Raw genomic sequence first — 17,673 nt, forward strand, 5'->3', positions numbered from 1 at the left:
AGGCGCTTGAGCGGCTGCTGGCGAAGATGCAGGGGCTGGAGGCAGCGGCGGAAGCGGGTAGACGCTCGCGGCAGGGAGAGGAAGGAGGGAGAAGGCCCTGAGACTCGGATGCAGGAAAGCGATGGAGCAGACGCCAGGGCAGGCGGGGAGGGACGGGAAAGCAGGCCCCGTGGTCCACCCAGCCCCGCTGTGACAGAGCCTTGCCAGGCCGGTTAGGGCAGTGGGCTCAGGGCGTGGTGACGGTGCCCTCTCTCTCTCTAGGACCTGAGACCTGGCCCCTTCTTCATGCTCAGCCCTCTAAGGTGTCTCCGAGGGCCGATTTTGCGAAGGCTCTCCGGATCGTCATCATTGCTTGTCATCGAACCGTGCTCACACACTTGCTCAGTCCCAGAGAGGTTAAGCCACTTGCCCAAAGGTCCAAAAGTGTCCTGCACTTGGGCTCAACTTTGAAATCAGGCAGTCTGTAGAGTCTGATTCTTACTCGCCATGCTACCTGGCTGTAGCAGTGTTTGGGGCGAGATCTGCCCCTGGACCCTCCAACTCTCAGAACCTGTGTCTTCCACAGGAGGACCTGGCTCCATCGCCTTGCTTGACCTCACATGGCTGTTTCGCCTGCTCTGCCCCAAATCATCCTAGCCTGAACAGGGCCAGTGCCTTCCACCTTCTGGCAGGCCCGAGGCTCCATCTCCAAAACGTTCCTGGAATTTCATTCCCCACCCCCGCACCTCATCCCGGTCCATCCTTCATCTTGTCCCACCTGGACTATGGCCTCAGCCTCTTCCTTTTGCTCCTCGCCCTTCTGCTCCCTACTCGCAGCCACAGGGACCACATAACATCCACTGCATCAGAGCCCTCAGTTCTGAGGCGCCTGCTTGCTGCCCCTCACCCCAGGTCGAAGCCAAGGCTCTCAGCCACAGCCCACAAGGCCCGACGTGAACTTGTGCCTGCCATCCCTCCAGTCTCGCCTCCTCCCTCTCCCCTTTGTCCACTCCACTCCAGTCACACTGGCCGCCTTGCACTTCCTTACCCAGGACCTCTGCACTGGCTGTTTCTACTGCCAGGGATGCTTTTCCCCCAGACACCTGCATACTTCCCTCTGCCCTCTTTTTAGGCTATTAATTACTGCTGCCCTCTTCATCTCTGCTTTCCCTAAAATTGGACCCTAGCCCCATCCCCACTATTATAGTTTTCTCCACAGCAACACTGCTCTCCTCAGTCTGACACATGCTGGATGTCAGACCCCCTGCAGGAGCTATTCTTGCCTTGGAACACTGGCCCAAGGTGCCCTGCAGGCCAGCTCCTCATCATCTGGGTCTGCTAAAATGTCACCTTAGAGAGCCCTCCCCTCACCTCCAATTACATTTTAATTCAGGCTTTGTAGAACTTATCACAGTCTGAAATTATCTTGTTTATTAGTTTCCTAGTTCACCTTTTACTCAAGTAGAATGTAAGCACCATTCAGCACCAGGCTTGTCAAAAGGCATAAGGGGCTCTTCAGAACCAAGCACCACTCTCCCCAGACAAGTCTCATTCTGCTCTGATGGTGTTTTACTGACTTAAGTTGGAGATGGCAGAGGCCTGACACCCAGGGGAATGGGGGCCGATGGGGACTTGGGCCCAGATCACCCCCAAGGTTCAAGGGGTCCCTAAGAAGCGGGTGACGGAACCCTTGAGGGAGGCACTGCTACTTCCCAGGCATGGATGGCAGGGCTGGGCCAAGCCCATGTGTAACGAGTCTCTCTTCTTCCATCTTCTGTCTTCTGTTCCTCAACATTGTCTGTTCGGATCCTCATGCACTGGAGGTTCCAGTATCCAGGAGCTCAGGCTTGGCATCCACTGTAGGAGGTGCAGGGCCTTGGGAAAGGACCACAGCTACGTCCAGCCCTCCACAGATGATGGTGAAGGTTTGGGATTCTTCAGGTCCAGAGAGCTGGGCCATCCCAGGCGAAGAAATGGTAGAGAAGGAAAACACAAGGGAGCAAGAGGAGAGAAAGACAGACAGAAATAGTGAGCAACAGGGAGGGAGGGTTGTCAGAAAGCAGAGTAGTGTGGGCAGAGATATGGGGAGACAGGGAAGTACACGTGAGAGCCAGAGAGACATTCCTGGGAGAGGAAAGAAGGGGAAAGAGGGAGAAACAGAAAGACAGACGTGGGGAACAGAAGAGATGTGGGGGACACAGATGCAGTGGAGGCTGATGTGGAAACAGGTGGGACAATAGAGAAATGGGGGGGACAACAATGTGGAGACGAGAGGAGGTTGCAAGATGGGATGGATGAGGAGGAGGCAGGGACCGGATGGGGAGAGGAGGCAGATAGAGACATGTCAGCCCACGGGGTCTGTCAGGCTCCATGAAGAGCCCCAAGCCTGAGTCTGAGCACTGTCCCTGTCTGACTGGCCTTCTGCGCCCCCATCTTAGAGCTCCCAAAGGCAGCCACATTGTAGCTCCAGCTGAGTGCTATTACCCGGGGGTATGAACCCAGTGCTGCTAGATCTGCTGAGCCTTCAAGAAAGCCAGAGATTATTTTAAAGCACTGGTTTTTTTGGTTTGTTTGTTTTTAGAGACAGGATCTTACTCTGTCGCCCACGCTGGAGTACGGTGGCACAATCATAGCTCACTGAGGCCTCAAACTCCTGGGCTCACCCAATCCTCCCGTCTCAGTCTCCAGAGTAATTGGGACTACAAGCATATGCCACCATCCTCAGCTAATTTTATTTCTTGTAGAGAAAAGGTCTCACTATGTTGCCCAGGCTGGACTTAACTCCTTGCCTCAAGCCATCCTTCTGCCTTGGCCTCTCAAAGTGCTCAGACTACAGACTGCGACTGAGCTGCCACGCCTGATCTAAAGCACTGCTTAGGCCAATCATATCATATCTGTAGCCCATGTCCAAAGCACTGGCTGTCGATTTGAGACACCCTAACTACAGAGGTACTACGGAGGCTCCTTCTGAACTCCGAGTCTAGCATCCATAACTCTGCCTGGATACCTCTCTCATCCAGGTAAGGCTCTGAGAGCCATGGGTTCTAGGCTGGGGACCTCAAGCTTGGCCCTGGGGTTTTAAGCAGGAGAAAGGCTTGGTCAAACTTTGAATTTCACAAGCATGTTGCTCCTCCTTCAACCCCCCTATACACACACACACACACACACACACACACACACAAATCCCGCAATAAAGTACAGGGGCAAAAGGGCTTTCAATGGGGGGCCTAGGAGCCACTGGTACTGTACATGCAAGCTCTACAGTGGCCAGGCAGGGAGCTCTCCAAGAAGGGAGCACAGGCTCCTCTGAAGCCAGACTCTTGGTTCTGGATCCAGGCTCTGCAGCTTATCGGCTGCCTGCCTTTGGGCTGGTTACTGGACTGCTCGGTCTTCCCATCTGGAAAATGGGGACAATAGCAGTATCAAGATCACAGTGAGCTGAAAACTGGCCTCAACTCTGTGGCACAGAGTAAGAGCTACTCAAATATAAATATTAGTAAGTGGTGTCACCATGACTCAGCCTCCACCAGTAGCTGCTTAGTGCTGCCAGACTCAATTTTTTCAAGAAAAGCCAGAAATTTGGAAACATGGGTGAAATGTCCTGATTTTTAATATCGGATCCTAGTTTGAACAAAAACACACTGTGGGCTAGGCATGCTGCCCACGGGGCTGCCAGCTGGGCCGCCCCTCGGAGCCGGCACAGCTCTCACCACATGCTGCAGACCCCGTGCCCGTGCCAGCAGCCTCTCCCTGCGCAGCTGCTGTGCCAGCTGTTCCAGAGCCTGCAGTTGCGCCTGGTGCCGCTTCTGGCGTCGCTGTAGCCTCTGCACTCGCCGCTGCAGCACTCCCAGCGCTGCACCCAGCCTGGCCCGGGCCTGCAAGGCTGGGACTTCAGGCCGCGGCCGCTCAGGAGCAGGCGGAGGGGGAAGAGGGGTCAGAAGGAAAGTGGCTGCAGTCGTGGGGCTCCCCGAGGCAGGACCCAGCACCACTAGGTGCACTGGGCCAGAGGCTGCGATGGCGGGGCCCGGAGTCAGGGTTGTGGCTGCCTGTGGAGGAGGCGGCGCAACTGGCTTGTCTGCACCTTGGATACTCCGCTGGCTCTGGAAGACAAGGCATAGGGTGGGGACATCAGGGCCCGACTCCATGGGGGACTTCCTCAGGAGGTAGGGGTTGGAGGGCCAGTCTCCAAGGAGAACCTCCCTCAGGTAAGGCCAGACTTCAGGGAGGAACTTCTGTCAGGAAGGGAGGGCTGCGAGTCAGACTCAAGGAGGGACTTCCCTTAGGAAGGGACAGCTGGGAGATTAGACTCTAGCAGTGTGACATCCCAGAGCTCACCTTGGTGGGTGGCACCCGGGAGAAGATGGAGGGTACCGCGTCAGGTCGCAGGTAACGCACACCCCAGCGCCACTGGAAGCAGGAGGGCGTGAAGTGCTCACTGCACAAGTGCTGGTGGCAGCTGGGCACCCAGTGCTCACGACCCATGTGCCGCAGCCAGGCCTGCAACCGGGGACCATCCTTCAGTGGGAACCTGCATAGGGGGCAATATGGCTGAGTCAGTGCTGTCAGGTCCAGACCATTCCTCCCTGAGGATACCCATACAGGGCGGGGGGGTCCTTGGGTTCCAAGCCTGTGTCTCCCCGGCCTCCCGCCTAAACTCTACCTCATACACACAGCCCTCTCTTCGGCTCCACCTTTTAAACATCCAGCTTCAGCCCACCTCTCCCACTTCCACTGCCCCTCCTATTCAGCCTTTTTCCTCTCCAGGCTGGGCTTTGGCAGCAGCCTTCTTCCAGGCTTCTCTGCCCACAAGCCCCTCCAACCCCAATCTGTTTCTCTGCATGAACCCAAAGGAGCGGTTAATAACATCGGACATCTACAGTATGGAAGATCATACACTCAAGTAAGTGTTTCTTCCATAACCAAGTAACATAGGGAGTAGGGTTATAAATTAAGAAAGATTTTAAAAACGTCAACCCAAAAGCAGGTCGTGGGCTTTGTCTGCAACAAACCATTCAGTAAAAAGACATTTTAGAACAACTGGGGAGAACTGAACCATGAACTGGGTACTAGATAACTGTTAAGATATTAATTTTGCTAGGTGTGATAACTGTATTAGTTTATGCTTCTAAAATAGTCTTCTGGCTGGGCGCAGTGGCTCAGTCTGTAATACCAGCACTTTCGGAGGCCGAGGCAAGAGGATTGCCTGAGTCTGGGGCTTTGAGACCAGCCTGGGCAGCTTGGTGAGACCTCGTCTCTACAATAAATCAAAAAATTAGTCAGGAATGGTGGTGCATGCCTATAGTTCCAGCTACTTGGAAGGCTGAGGCAGAAGGATCACCTGAGCCAAGCAGGTCAAGGCTGCGGTGGCTGTGAGTGTGCCACTGCATTCCAGCCCGGGCGACAAAGAGTGAGACTCCAACTCAAAAAAAAAAAAAAGTCTTCTGTTAGAAAGCCATTCTGAAATATCCAATGCCTAGATTTACTTTAAAATACTGCAGGACAAAAAACTTAAGAGCTGTAGATGGGGCAGTGACAAAGATTGCTGAAGTGCTGGAGAAACTAAATGACAGATACGTGAAGATTCATTAAACAACTATTTTTTTTATTTTTATTTTTAGTTGGAGTCTCACTCTGTCGCCCAGGCTGGAGTGCAGTGGCACACTCATAGCCACCACAGCCTCTACCTGCTGGGTTCAGGTATCCTTCCACCTCAGCCTTCCGAGTATCTGCAAGTACAGGCATAAGCCACCACACATGGCTTTTTTTTTTTAATTTTTTTTTAATTGTAGAGACGAGGTCTCGCCAAGCTGCCCAGGCTGATCTCGAACCCCTGAACTCAGGCAATCCTTTCACCTCAGTCTCCCAAAGTGCTGGGATTATAGGCTTGAGCCACTGTGCCCAGCTAAACAACTCTATTTTTTGCATATATTTGAAAACACCTGTTAACAAGTTTGTAAACAACTCAACAACAGCAATTAAAAAAAAAAACCTGGTTCAAAAATAGGCAAAGGACTCGAATAGATATTTCTCCAAAGATGATAATACAAATGGCCAACAAGTATAGGAAAAGATGTTCGGTATCTCTAATCAAATCCACAATAAAATATTACCTCACAAACATCAGAATGGTGATTATTTAAAAAAAAAAAAAAAAAGAAAAAAAAAGGCCAGGCGCAGGGGCACAAACCTATAATCCCAGCACTTTGGGAGGCTGAGGCAAGAGGATGGACTGAGCTCAGGGGTTCAAGACCAGCCTGCTCAATTTGGTGAGACCTTGTCTCTACAATAAATCAAAAAGTAAGTTGGGCATGATAGCACACGCCAGTAGTTGCAGCTACTTGGAAGGCTGAGGGGGAAGGATCACCTGAACACAGCTGGTCGAGGCTGCGGTGGCCTTGAGCGTGCCACTATACTCCTGCCTGGGTGACAGAGTGAGACTCCAACTCAAAAACAAAAACAAACCAGGCTCGGTGGCTCAGCCTGTAATCCCAGCGCCTTTGGGAGGCTGAGGTGAGTGGATTGCCTGAGCCCGCGGGTTCGAGACCCGCCTGGGCAGCGAGACCTCATCTCTACAATAAATCAAAAAATCAGCCGGGCGTGGTAGCGCGTGCCTGTGATTCCGGCTACTCGGAAGGCTGAGGCGGAAGGATCGGCGGAGCCCAGCAGGTCGAGGCTGCGGGGGCCGGGAGCGGCCACTGCACTCCAGTCTGGGCAACAGAGTCAGACTCCAACTCAAACCAAAACAAAACAAAAACAAAAAAACAAAAAACGAAATAACAGTGTGCAGTGTGTGAAAGAATATGAAGAAATGAACCCGGGTGTACTGCTGGGAATGTAAAATGGTACAGCCGCTATGGAAAACATGACAGTCCCTCAAAAACTGAAAAATAGAATTACCACATGATCCAGCAATTTCACTTATGCATATATACCCCCAAGAATTGAAAGCAGGGTCTTGCTGAGATATTTGCACACCCTGGTTCACAGCAGAATAATTCACAACAGCCAAAGGGTGGAGGTATCCATTGGCAGATAAATGGATAATCAAAATGTGGCACAGACAGACAATGGAATTTTATTTTGTTTTGTTTTGTTTGTTTGTTTTTGGGTTTTTTTTGAGTTGGAGTCTCACTCTGTCGCCCAGACTGGAGTGCAGTGGCCGCTCCCGGCCACCGCAGCCTCGACCTGCTGGGCTCCGGCGATCCTTCCCCCTCAGCCTTCCAAGTAGCCAGAATTACAGGCATGTGCTTCCACGCCCGGCTGATTTTTTGATTTATTGTAGAGATGAGGTCTTGCCAAGTTGCCCGGGCGGGTCTCAAACCCGCCGACTCAGGCAATTCACTCATCTCAGCCTCCCAAGGCACGGGATTACAGGCTGAGCCACCGAGCCCGGCTGCTATTTTGTTCTAAAAAGGAAAGAAATTCTGACACATGCAACAACATGGATGAACCTTGGGGGACATTATGGTAAGTGAAATAAGCCTGTCACAAAGACACAAATACTGATTCCACTGACACAATGTACTTAGAGAAGTCAAATTCATAAAACATACGATGACGATGACGGTTGCCACGAGTGAGGGAGAAGGGGAAATAGGGAATTGTTCAGTGGGGACAGAGTTTCTGTTTTACAAGATGAAAAGTTCTGGAGATGGAGACTGGGTGTACAACAGTGTGAATATACTTGACAGTGTCCTGCTACCGAATCATACACTAAAAGATAGTTAAGATGGTAGATTTCATATTATTGTAATTTACCCCAATTTAAGATTTTTTTTTTTTTTTTTTGGAGTTGGAGTCTCACTTTGTCGCCCAGGCTAGAATGTAGTGGCACACTCACAGTCACCGCAACCTCAACCTGTTGGGTTCAAGGTGATCCTTCTGCCTCAGCCTTCCAAGTAGCTGGAACTATCAGTGCGTGCCACCACGCCCAGCTAATTTTTTAATTTACTATAGAGATGAAGTCTTGCCAAGTTGCCCAGGCTCAAACCTCTGAGCTCAGGCAATCCTCTCACCTCTGCCTTCCAAAGTGCTGGAATTACAGGTGTGAGTCACTGTGTCCAGCTGAAAATAAGATTTTTTAAAAGTTTTTTTTAATGAATTAAATAAAAGCTTTCTCAGTGGGAGTGGGTGGGGACTGCCTGATGAGGCACCCTTTAAAGGGAAACCACTGCTCCTATCTGTTTCCTGGTGTCACTTGTCCCCAACATCAGTTCTTGCCCTTGTAAACAGTAATACACTCTATTTAGACCTTGGGCTCAAGGCTATCCACAATAAAGATCTCATTTTCCAACCTCATTTGTATCCAGGAGTGGCCACATGATCAAGTTCTGGTCAGTGTATCCTGTAGCAGCTGACAGTAATTATGAGACATTCAAATGTTTATTTTAAGCTGTTAAATTTTGGGATAGTTTGTTATATAGCATTAGGTAACGAATACAGTCAGTCACGCATATCCCATCTTCACAATGTTTTCCATATCTGTGACATTATCTAATATACTTCTTAAAATTAACCAACAGTGGATATTGACCAAAGATACCTAACAGAGAAGCTTTACACAACTGAAAATGGAAAACCAGTATCCATTCTATAAATAGAAGTTAACCGCCGGGCTCGGTGGCTCAGCCTGTAATCCTGCGCCTTGAGAGGCTGAGGTAAGTGGATTGCCTGAGCCTGCCGGTTCGAGACCCACCTGGGCAACTTGGCGAGACCTCATCTCCACAATAAATCAAAAATTAGCCAGGCGTGGTAGCGCACGCCTGTAGTTCAGGCTACTCGGAAGGCTGAGGCGGAAGTATCGCCCAGAGCCCAGGGGGTCGAGGCTGCGGGGGCCGGGAGTGGCCACTGCACTCCAGTCTGGGCGATAGAGTGAGACTCCAACTCAAAAAAAAAAAGTTAACCGTAAAAAACATCAACTACCTTCACCTGCTGAGGGCTATAAGCCTGAGGCCTGCTGTCTCTTTGTTGAAGAGTAATGAGTGTTAGAGAATCGGAAGCAATACTACCTACAGGAGACAGGGTAAATAAACTCAGGCACATGCACACAAAATAATCCGACACAGCTATAAAAGTCTAAACCTTTATATTGTAAGAAAGGGAGAACTAAGAACCTATATTCAAATTTGCTCGTATTTGCATAAAGAAACCAAGGAAAGGACACACAAGAAACTAGAGGTTACCAGTGGGGAGGAGGCGGATGGCTGCGCGGAGGTGAATGGAGCAAGACTTCTCAGACAAAAGGCAGACGGGGGTCAGGAAGCAGCTGGTGAAAGTGGACAGAAGGAACGGCTCGGAGAAAAGCTATGGCACCCAAAGAGCAGAGCCCCAGGGCACACAGCCAGGATTCTGGAGGCTGCGGTTCCTTCAGCCTCCATCTAGGGTCCAAATGTTCTCAGCAGTTCCACTCTTCCCGGACACAAACACAAGATCCCTTGCGGCAGCATTCCCATCCCCACCTCCTCCCTGGCAGAGACTACCAACTGACGACTCCATTTCCAGTCTCTTCTTTTTCCTCACTAACAAAACTCTAACTGTATTTGAGGTCATAATGTGTTTTGCTTAAAGACTGTATTTTCCAGGCTCCTTTGCAGCTAGATTGGGCCATGTGACTAACTTCTGGCCAACGAATGCTTTAGTGTTCTGTGGGACCTCTGGGATGGTGCTTTAAATGGGAAGGGATACTCAAACAGATCCAGAGTAGCTCCAAGGACAAAGGAAGAAAATGGATATCATAAGAAACCTCTCCTCAATTGGTTATATTCTCTGTTTTCCTCTGGATAGCAGCATTTACAATAGACAATACCACTCTCTAGAAATCTACCTTAAGAGGACAGCAAGTGTTCTCCTTTTTACAGACTATTTTATTCTTGCTGGTCACCTTATATAAAGTGACATACACTGCTATAAGTCCTTTTCTTTCTTACTAACATAGCTCAAAGTTTCTGCAGGGTGGTTAAATGCTGGGCTAAAAGACATTTCCCAGCCTCTTTTGCAATTGGGAGACTACCAATGACGAAAAAGCTGTCACTGGATGGGGTTTCTTGGGAGGTCTTATAGAGGGGGCTGACTCTGCTTAAAGTTGTACCCTTTTTGCTCTTCCTCCCTTCCCTTTTCTTCCTGCAAGGTATGGAAGGGCATGGTGGCTAGGTACTGGCAGCCATCTTAGATGAAAGCCATATGCTAAGGATAACGGAGTAGAAAGCTAGGACCCTCATCTCTGATGACTGTGGAGCTGCCATACCAGTGCTGGTCTGTCAGACTCTGTACTTGTTTTACAAGAGAAAAAAATAAGCTCTGTGGTAGACTGTATTATTGTTCAAAACATTTGCTGCCTCTTCCTGCACGAATGTTACACATCTCCACTCCTGAGGCTCGCTACATACTTGTTCTGGCCAAAAGAATACCAGTGAAAGTGACATGGGCCATTTCTAAATATAAAATTTATAATACCAAGAGCCATTGGGTGGTTCAATCCACTTTCTCTTTTCCTCCTCTCTCAAGACCAGCAATACTCCAAGTAGGGACGGCTCCTTCAGCCTGAGTCCCCAATCAAGACACTGTAGAGCAGGCCCACAAGTGACCTGCAAAGTATATAATGTGAACAAGAATTACAACTTTTGTTGTGGTAAGCCAACGAGACTTGGGGAGTTTGCTCTGCAGCATAACTTAACCACTCTGATTCCTACAGGCCCCATAATTTGTTTAAGCCACAATTATGGCAAGACTTGGTTACTGCCAGACAGATGCAATCCTAACTGACAGCCCCTGCTCCATTAGAGATGACTACCATCGTCCCTGAAAGGGCCTAAACTGAGCTAATGGATGTTCTCTTTGGCTGCCAGGCCAGCCTGTCAAGTGATTTCCTGGTAGCCACTTCCCTTGATGTGTTTCACCTTGTTTCCCATCTGGCACCCATGCCCTCCAAATCTCTTCTGGAAACTGTTCCTTATCTAACTTTTAGCCAAGTGGCTTCTGCAAGACTGACAGAGGCAGTCCCTGAGGTGGAAATGAGCTAGCCCTTGTGAGAAACAGTCCGGCAGTCACTGGTTAGGGATAACAAAGACAAAGACTGATTTTTATAAAGTCATGTGGCTGCTGTGTACAGCTGTCATCATTCTCTGCCTGATTATTGTATGTGACGTACTTAGAACAGTGCCTAGCATATAGTAAGTGCTCCCTAAGTAATTATTGTTGTTGTTGTAAGGGAGACAAGAGTGGAAGCAGGGAGGCCTACAAGCAGCTATCACAGTGTCTTATTAAGAGACGATGGCAGCCAGATGTGGTGGCTTATGCCTATAATCCCAGCACTTTGGGAGGCGGAGGCAAGAGGACTGCCTGAGTCCTGGGGTTCAAAACCAGCCTGGGCAACTTGGCGAGACCTCATCTCTACAGTAAAAAAAAAATGGCCTGGCATGGTGGCATGCCTGTAGTTCCTGTTACTTGGAAGGATGAGGTGGAAGGATCACCTGAGCCCAGCAGGTTGAGGCTGCGGTTGGCATGAGGGTGCCACTGCATTCCAGCCTGGGTGACAGAGTGAGACTCCAACTCAAAAATTAAAAAAAAAAATAATAAAGAGGTGATGGCAGCCAGCTGGGTGCAGTGGCTCACACCTGTAGTTCCAGCACTTTGAGAAGCTGAGGCAAGAAGATTGCCTGAGCCCAACGGTTCGAGGCCAGCCTGGGCAACTTGGCGAGACCTTGTCTCTACAACAAATCAAAAAATTAGCTGGGTGTCGTGGTGCACACTGTAGTTCCAGCTACTTGGAAGGCTGAGGTGGAAGGATCACCTGAGCCCAGTAGGTTGAGGCTGCAGTACCTGTGAGTGTGCCACTGCATTCCAGCCTGGGTAATAGAGTGAGACTCCAACTCAAAAAAAAAAAAAAAAAAAGAGAGAGAGAGAGAGAGAGAGATGATGGCAGTCTTGACTAAGTGGTAACAGCGGATGTGATGAGAAGTAGTCTGAGAATGTGGTCTTTTCCTTACTTCTTAGTGATTTATTTAGGATTTTCCCATTTGTGCTTATAATTATATTGCCAAGGTATTAGAGATTTGGTTGTGGTGTTGATAGAGATGTGTTTTAAGGATAGAGTCAAAGAACAAGTTAAGACTAGATTGGGGGTAGTGGTGCTGATAAAAAGAAAGGATGGCCAGGCTTGGTGGCTCAGCCTGTAATCCCAGCGCCTTTGGGAGGCTGAGGTGAGTGGATTGCCTGAGTCCGCGGGTTCGAGACCCGTCTGGGCAGCGAGACCTCATGTCTACAATAAATCAAAAAAATCAGCCGGGCATGGTAGCGCATGTCTGTAATTCCGGCTACTCGGAAGGCTGAGGCAGAAGGATCGCCGGAGCCCAGTAGGTCGAGGCTGCGGTGACCGGAAGCGACTACGGCATTCCAGTCTGGGCGACAGAGTGAGACTCCAACTCAAAAAAAAAAATTAAGGATGATGGATGACTTCCAAGTTGTGTATTCAGTTCTTCAATGTTTGGCCCCTCACCTATCCATGAGCTCTGTGATGGCAAGAAAAAGATCTGCCAGGCAGGGTCCTTTGTGTTCAGCAGGGGTTTACTTGCTTCCCCAGAAATACTCAGAATTGCTGAATTAATTAGTAAAAAGAGTGCCAGAGCTATATATTTTATTTTATTTTATTTTATTTTTGAGTTGTAGTCTCACTCTGTAACCCAGATTGGAGTGCAGCGGCCGCTCCTGGCCACCGTAGCCTTGACCTGCTGGGCTCCAGCGATGCTTCCACCTCAGCCTTCCAAGTAGCTGGAACTACAGGCGCGCACTACCACGCCCGGCTAATTTTGGACTTATTGTAGAGATGAGGTCTCGCCAAGTTGCCCAGGCAGGTTTCGAACCCGCAGGCTCAGGCAATCCACTCACCTCAGCCTCCCAAAGGCGCGGGATTACAGGCTGAGCCACCGAGCCCGGCTTAAAGTCTCCCCTTTAAGTCATTCCTTCTGCCCTGTAACTGGGTCCCCTCTAAGGATAGCTGGAACATGGACTGCTGAGTTTCCTGGGGAGCCCATCTGAAACGCATTTATCAAATCTACCCAACAAATATTTACTAAGTACCCACTATGTGCCAGGCACTGTTCTAGAGGCTGAGGACACAACAGGAAACAAAAGAGACAAAATTTCTGGCTTCCTGCAGCTGCATTCAAGCAGGGGAGGCAGTAATGACTATATCAAAGATGTGATACGCCAGATAGTGGCATGTTAAAGGGAAAAATAAAGCAAGAGGTAAACAGGGAACATTGTGTGTGTGCCTACTAGAGAGTTTCAATTTACACAGGGTAGTGGTCATAAAGGAAAGAACTTTCCAAGCAGAAGGAATAGCACAGGTAAAGGCCCCAGAGCAGCAGTATGTCTGGCATGCTAAAGGAATACGGAGTAGGCGAGTGTCCCAGTGCAGAGTAAGGGACAGGAGGGAGGAGATGAGTTCATACAGGTAGTGGAGAACCAGCTCCTGTAGGACTTTGTAGGTCTGCTTTCTGCCTGTTCCAGTCTCACTTTCTTATTTTCCATAGTGAGGTGGGAGCCAGGGGAGGGATCTGACCAGAGGGGGATCCTGATCTAACTCAGTGTTTACAGGCTCCCTCTGGCTGCAAGTGGGGAACAGACTACGGGGTAGAGACCAGAGTAGGGAGACCAATGAAGAGGCTACTATACTACAATAGTCAAGAGGTGATAAATGCTAGGACTATGGTAGGGACAGAGAAGGGGTTGGAAGTAATAAAATTCTGGATACAATCTAAAGGAAGAACAAAAAGGATTGCTGACAGACTGAATGACCAATGTGTCCTAGTCTCCTTAGGTAAGACCACCAGCGACAAACCTGTAGTCCAACAATGTTAGGTTTATTTACCATGGAAATGAGGGAGTCTGCACACAAAGAGACAGGCTGAGAAGAGAGTCTTATCAAACAAAGAATTGAGTAATTATCTGTTTTGGGGAAAGGGTGAAGCTTAGGTGAAATGTAAATGAAGTAGTGCTTGAATTGGCTCACAGCATTTACAGACTATACCTAAGGATGTGATATGCTACTATACTACAATAATCAAGAGGTGATAAATGCTAGGACTGAGGTGATAAATGCTAGAGAACAATTTTTTTTTTTTTGAGTCGGAGTCTCACTCCGTTGCCCAGGCTGGAGTGCAGTGGCATGCTTACAACCACCACAGCGTCAACCTGCTGGGCTCAGGGATCTTTCTGTCTCAGCTGTCCAAGTAGCTGGAACAACAGGTGTGCACCACCACGCCCAGCTAATTTTTCTTTATTGTAGAGATGAGGTCTCACCAGATTGCCCAGGCTGGCCTCAAACCCCTGGGTTTGGCAACCCTCTCATCTTCACCTCCCAAAATGCTGGGATTACAGGCATGAGCCACCATGCCTGGCAGAGAACAATTTCTAAAACCGTTGCTATGTTATTGGAATTCTATCTACTCTTAAAATCATTTCCTTCTGTGTTTCTGCGTCTCAGATTTTAGGGAACTGTTCTGTATACCTTCCTCCCCTCTTAAACTATGTATGCAGGAGATTAACAATAACAAATTCAGAGGTAGCACAGCAAGGTGGTTAACAGCCACCTTGTATATAAACAGATCAATGTCAGGTCTAGACGGAGAAGTAGGCCCAGGGTCCTGTCTGTCTTCTAGAAGTAATAAAGTTTAGACAGGTGTGGAATATTGTGTTCAGAAACTCCTTATCTGAAGCTCCGAAATCGAGGCTGCTTTTCTGTATTTAAATGACTCTTCCTCCAGGCAAAAGTGAGATGTTTCATTCTTACTGAAATAATTTACAGCAAAGTTTGTGATAGCCTCTGATTTTAGGCAATAAAAGTGTTCCAGTAAGAAAGCAGTAGTCACTCAAGGAAGGGAAGTTCTGCTACTTTACGTCTGCGCTAAGTCCAAGAGAAGTATTTTTTTCTATTAATTCTTCAGCTGGCTTTTTCCATGTCTGCTATTTCACACGGTAAATGGGGGTACAAATGTTTTACAGTCCCAGCTAATTCTGGGAGAAAAGAGTAGGTAAGGATGACGCTAAGGTTTTTAGCTTGAACAACAGGAAGGATGGAGTAAGACATTAACTGAGACAGGAAAGACTATGGAAGGTTTTGGGGGAGACAAGATTAGCAGCTCAGTTCTGGATGTTTTGAGACGGCTGATTCGTGGAGATGGCGAGTGGGCATCAACCTCACTTCTCCCTAGAGATCCCTCCACCTCTTCTGCTGGTTCCGTCACTACCAGTAGTTAATCGTGCACCCCAGCTGTTCCACACATCTGCACCTTTGCACGCGCAGTGTTCACTGCTGGAAATACCGTCTCCTCAAACCTCTAACCCTCTTTTCTAACACCCTCCAGCGTCACCAGGCACAGCTAAATTTACCCTGGGGCCCCTCCCCTCCCAGAGCCCCGCCTTCCTCAAGCCCCGCCTCGCGTTCGCGCTCACTTGTAGAAGCTCACAGGGCGGTTGTCCGCGCCCAGTCGGCCCGCAGTGTTGGAGCAGTTCGGAGCCCTGCAGTACTTGGGCATGGCCGTCCAGCTCCGTTGAGCTCTGTCGGGTGAACTGCCGCACTTTGGTGCTCGCCTGGCGCCGCCGAACCCCGCTGCGCCCGCGAGCTCTCCGCCTGTCTCACGTGACGTCCTTGGCGTCTCGTCACGTGCCGGGGAGAATGCTGAGGGCGCCTGCGTACTAGGCGCACCTTCGAATTACCACGGCTACGCCCTCATCACGTGGTGAAGGAGGAAACGCGAGTACTTTACGCCTGCGCAAAGCCAGCCCTTAGCCGCCCTGGCCTTCCTCACATGTCGGGGGAGAGGCGGCGCCACGGCGCTTGTGAGCCTGAGCCCACCAAATCGCCAGGCCCATGTCTCTTCCGGCATCCCCTACGCTTACGTCCGGGCGACTGCCGCAGCGCAGGAAGTCCCCCTGGCTGGCAGCAAAAAGTAAGGTGTGGATGTATGGCCTTAACCTCGTAAAAGTTAAAACTTGTACGTTCCGGCGAGTGACGAAAACGCAGACTGGGTGAAAAACCCCGCGACGCTGGGTCAAGCATTAAGTAGACGAGCTGTGGCTCCGCCCCGCCGGACACTCCGCCCCGCCTCTCAGCTCCCATTGGTCCTGAGCGCCGCCGGCAATCCTGAGATTGGCCAGCTAGGCTGCCCACCGCGTCCAATGGGCGGCGGCGCCGGCTTTCCCGCGGCTGTTCGCTATTCGAACGGGTCGTGGCGACCGAGGCAGTTAAGGCGTGTAACGGTCGCCCGGCTCTGGCGCGACGATGGCTGCCGTAGGGGCCGGAGGCTATGCGCGGAACGATGCGGCTGAGAAGCTGCCGTCTGTCATGGCGGGAGTTCCGGCGCGGAGGGGCCAGTCCTCCCCTCCTCCCGCCCCACCGCTCTGCCTCCGGCGGAGGACGCGACTCTTGGCGGCGCCCGAGGACACGGTGCAGAACCGGGTGAGGAGTTGCTCGTTGTGGCTTCCCCAGTCGCCGTCTCCCTTGGCCGCTCCTGGTGCGGTAGGCAGATCTTCGGCCCTGCCTTTCAGCCCCCCGGCCGGGTCCCCTCAGGTTGCTCCCCGGCCCCGCCTTGTCTCTTAAGAAGCCCCGCCCCTTTGGCCGAGGCTTCTCTCGCTCTCCGCCCCCTGCTCTCGAGGGTACTGCCCGTCATTCCCGGCTCTGCACTCAGCATTGGAGCTTTCCTGGGTTTCTCTCTGGTTCCCACCCCGCGGAGTACATTTTGCTTCTGCCAATCACGGCCTAGGCCCGCTATAGCTTAAGCTCCATTCACTCGCCTAGAGAATGTCTCTCCGGGCCCTCTTTTATTGACTTGGCCCCAACTTGGTCTTTAAGGTCCGTACCTGGGTTAAGTCCAGGTGTCTACCTGATTCTACCTGCCCTAACCCTTCCTCGCGTCTACCCCACCGTCTCTCACTCTTTGCCTTCTCTATCCTTTTCTCTTACCTCGGTGGGATTCTTATTCCATATTGCCACTCAGAACTGGAGAGGATGTGCGAAATTATTTGTGAAATCTCAGCAGCATTGTCTGGGGAGGAGGGCGTACAGAACAGTTCCCTAAAGCCCGAGACACCGAAACACAGAAGGAAATGATTTTAGAGTAGATAGAAAGACTTCCATTCACTGAGCAGCAGTTTCAAAAATTGTCCTTCAACTCCTTAGGCATAAAGCCTGTTTTTATAAAATGGAGATAACAGTAACCCTACCATGATATTGCAGGGAGATGATTGTAACTGTGACCTTCCTGGCACAGAGTCCAGATAAAAGGTGGATGAATGGTAGCTGCTTGTGGATCTTTTTCCTGCTCATGGCTTTCTGCTGCTCTCTGGTTATACCACCCACACCTGGCTGCAGGGCTGTGGGCAAGTGCCCCCGGCTCACCCCCCCACCCTACCACCCCACTTCCCAGCTATATCTCCCATGTCCTCCCCCTCCCCAACATTCAGTCACACTGGTCTGCTTTCTGTTTTCCTGAGGCTCCAAGTTCTTTTCTGCCTCCCTGGCCTTTGTGTGTTTGCTGAGTTCTCAGCCTGGGCCTTTTGTTACAGTCTACCTGTCTACTTGGCTGCTCCTTTCTCACCCTCAAGCTTCAGCCTGGATATGCTACCTTGAAAGGCCTTCTTGAACCCCCCATTCTAAAGCAGACATCCACCTTCATCTCTCACCCAGGCCCTTATCTT

At 50.3% G+C, this 17,673-nt stretch overlaps 2 protein-coding genes across 2 annotated transcripts in view; one reads left to right on the forward strand and one right to left on the reverse strand.

The window, feature by feature from the left end:
• Positions 1-1,393: 1,393 nt before the first annotated feature.
• THAP8 (THAP domain containing 8) lies at positions 1,394-15,696 on the reverse strand. Its single transcript, XM_008073638.2, has 4 exons — positions 15,430-15,696; positions 4,315-4,507; positions 3,681-4,079; positions 1,394-1,930 (listed from the first exon to the last, which is right to left on the reverse strand). Exons 1-4 carry the CDS (start codon positions 15,510-15,512, stop codon positions 1,790-1,792), a joined length of 816 nt encoding a protein of 271 aa, XP_008071829.2. The 5' UTR covers positions 15,513-15,696; the 3' UTR covers positions 1,394-1,789.
• Positions 15,697-16,173: 477 nt separating this feature from the next.
• The window catches only part of WDR62 (WD repeat domain 62), a 52,057-nt gene continuing 50,557 nt past the window's right edge, over positions 16,174-17,673 (forward strand). The window contains exon 1 of the mRNA XM_021706761.1: positions 16,174-16,435. Within this exon, the coding sequence (XP_021562436.1) occupies positions 16,259-16,435 (177 nt within the window). The 5' untranslated portion in view covers positions 16,174-16,258. The remainder of the gene's footprint in view (positions 16,436-17,673) is intronic.

This window comes from Carlito syrichta, unplaced genomic scaffold, assembly GCF_000164805.1.
Source record: "Carlito syrichta isolate Samal-C Ts95f unplaced genomic scaffold, Tarsius_syrichta-2.0.1 Scaffold315987, whole genome shotgun sequence".
Classification (NCBI taxonomy): domain Eukaryota; kingdom Metazoa; phylum Chordata; class Mammalia; order Primates; family Tarsiidae; genus Carlito; species Carlito syrichta.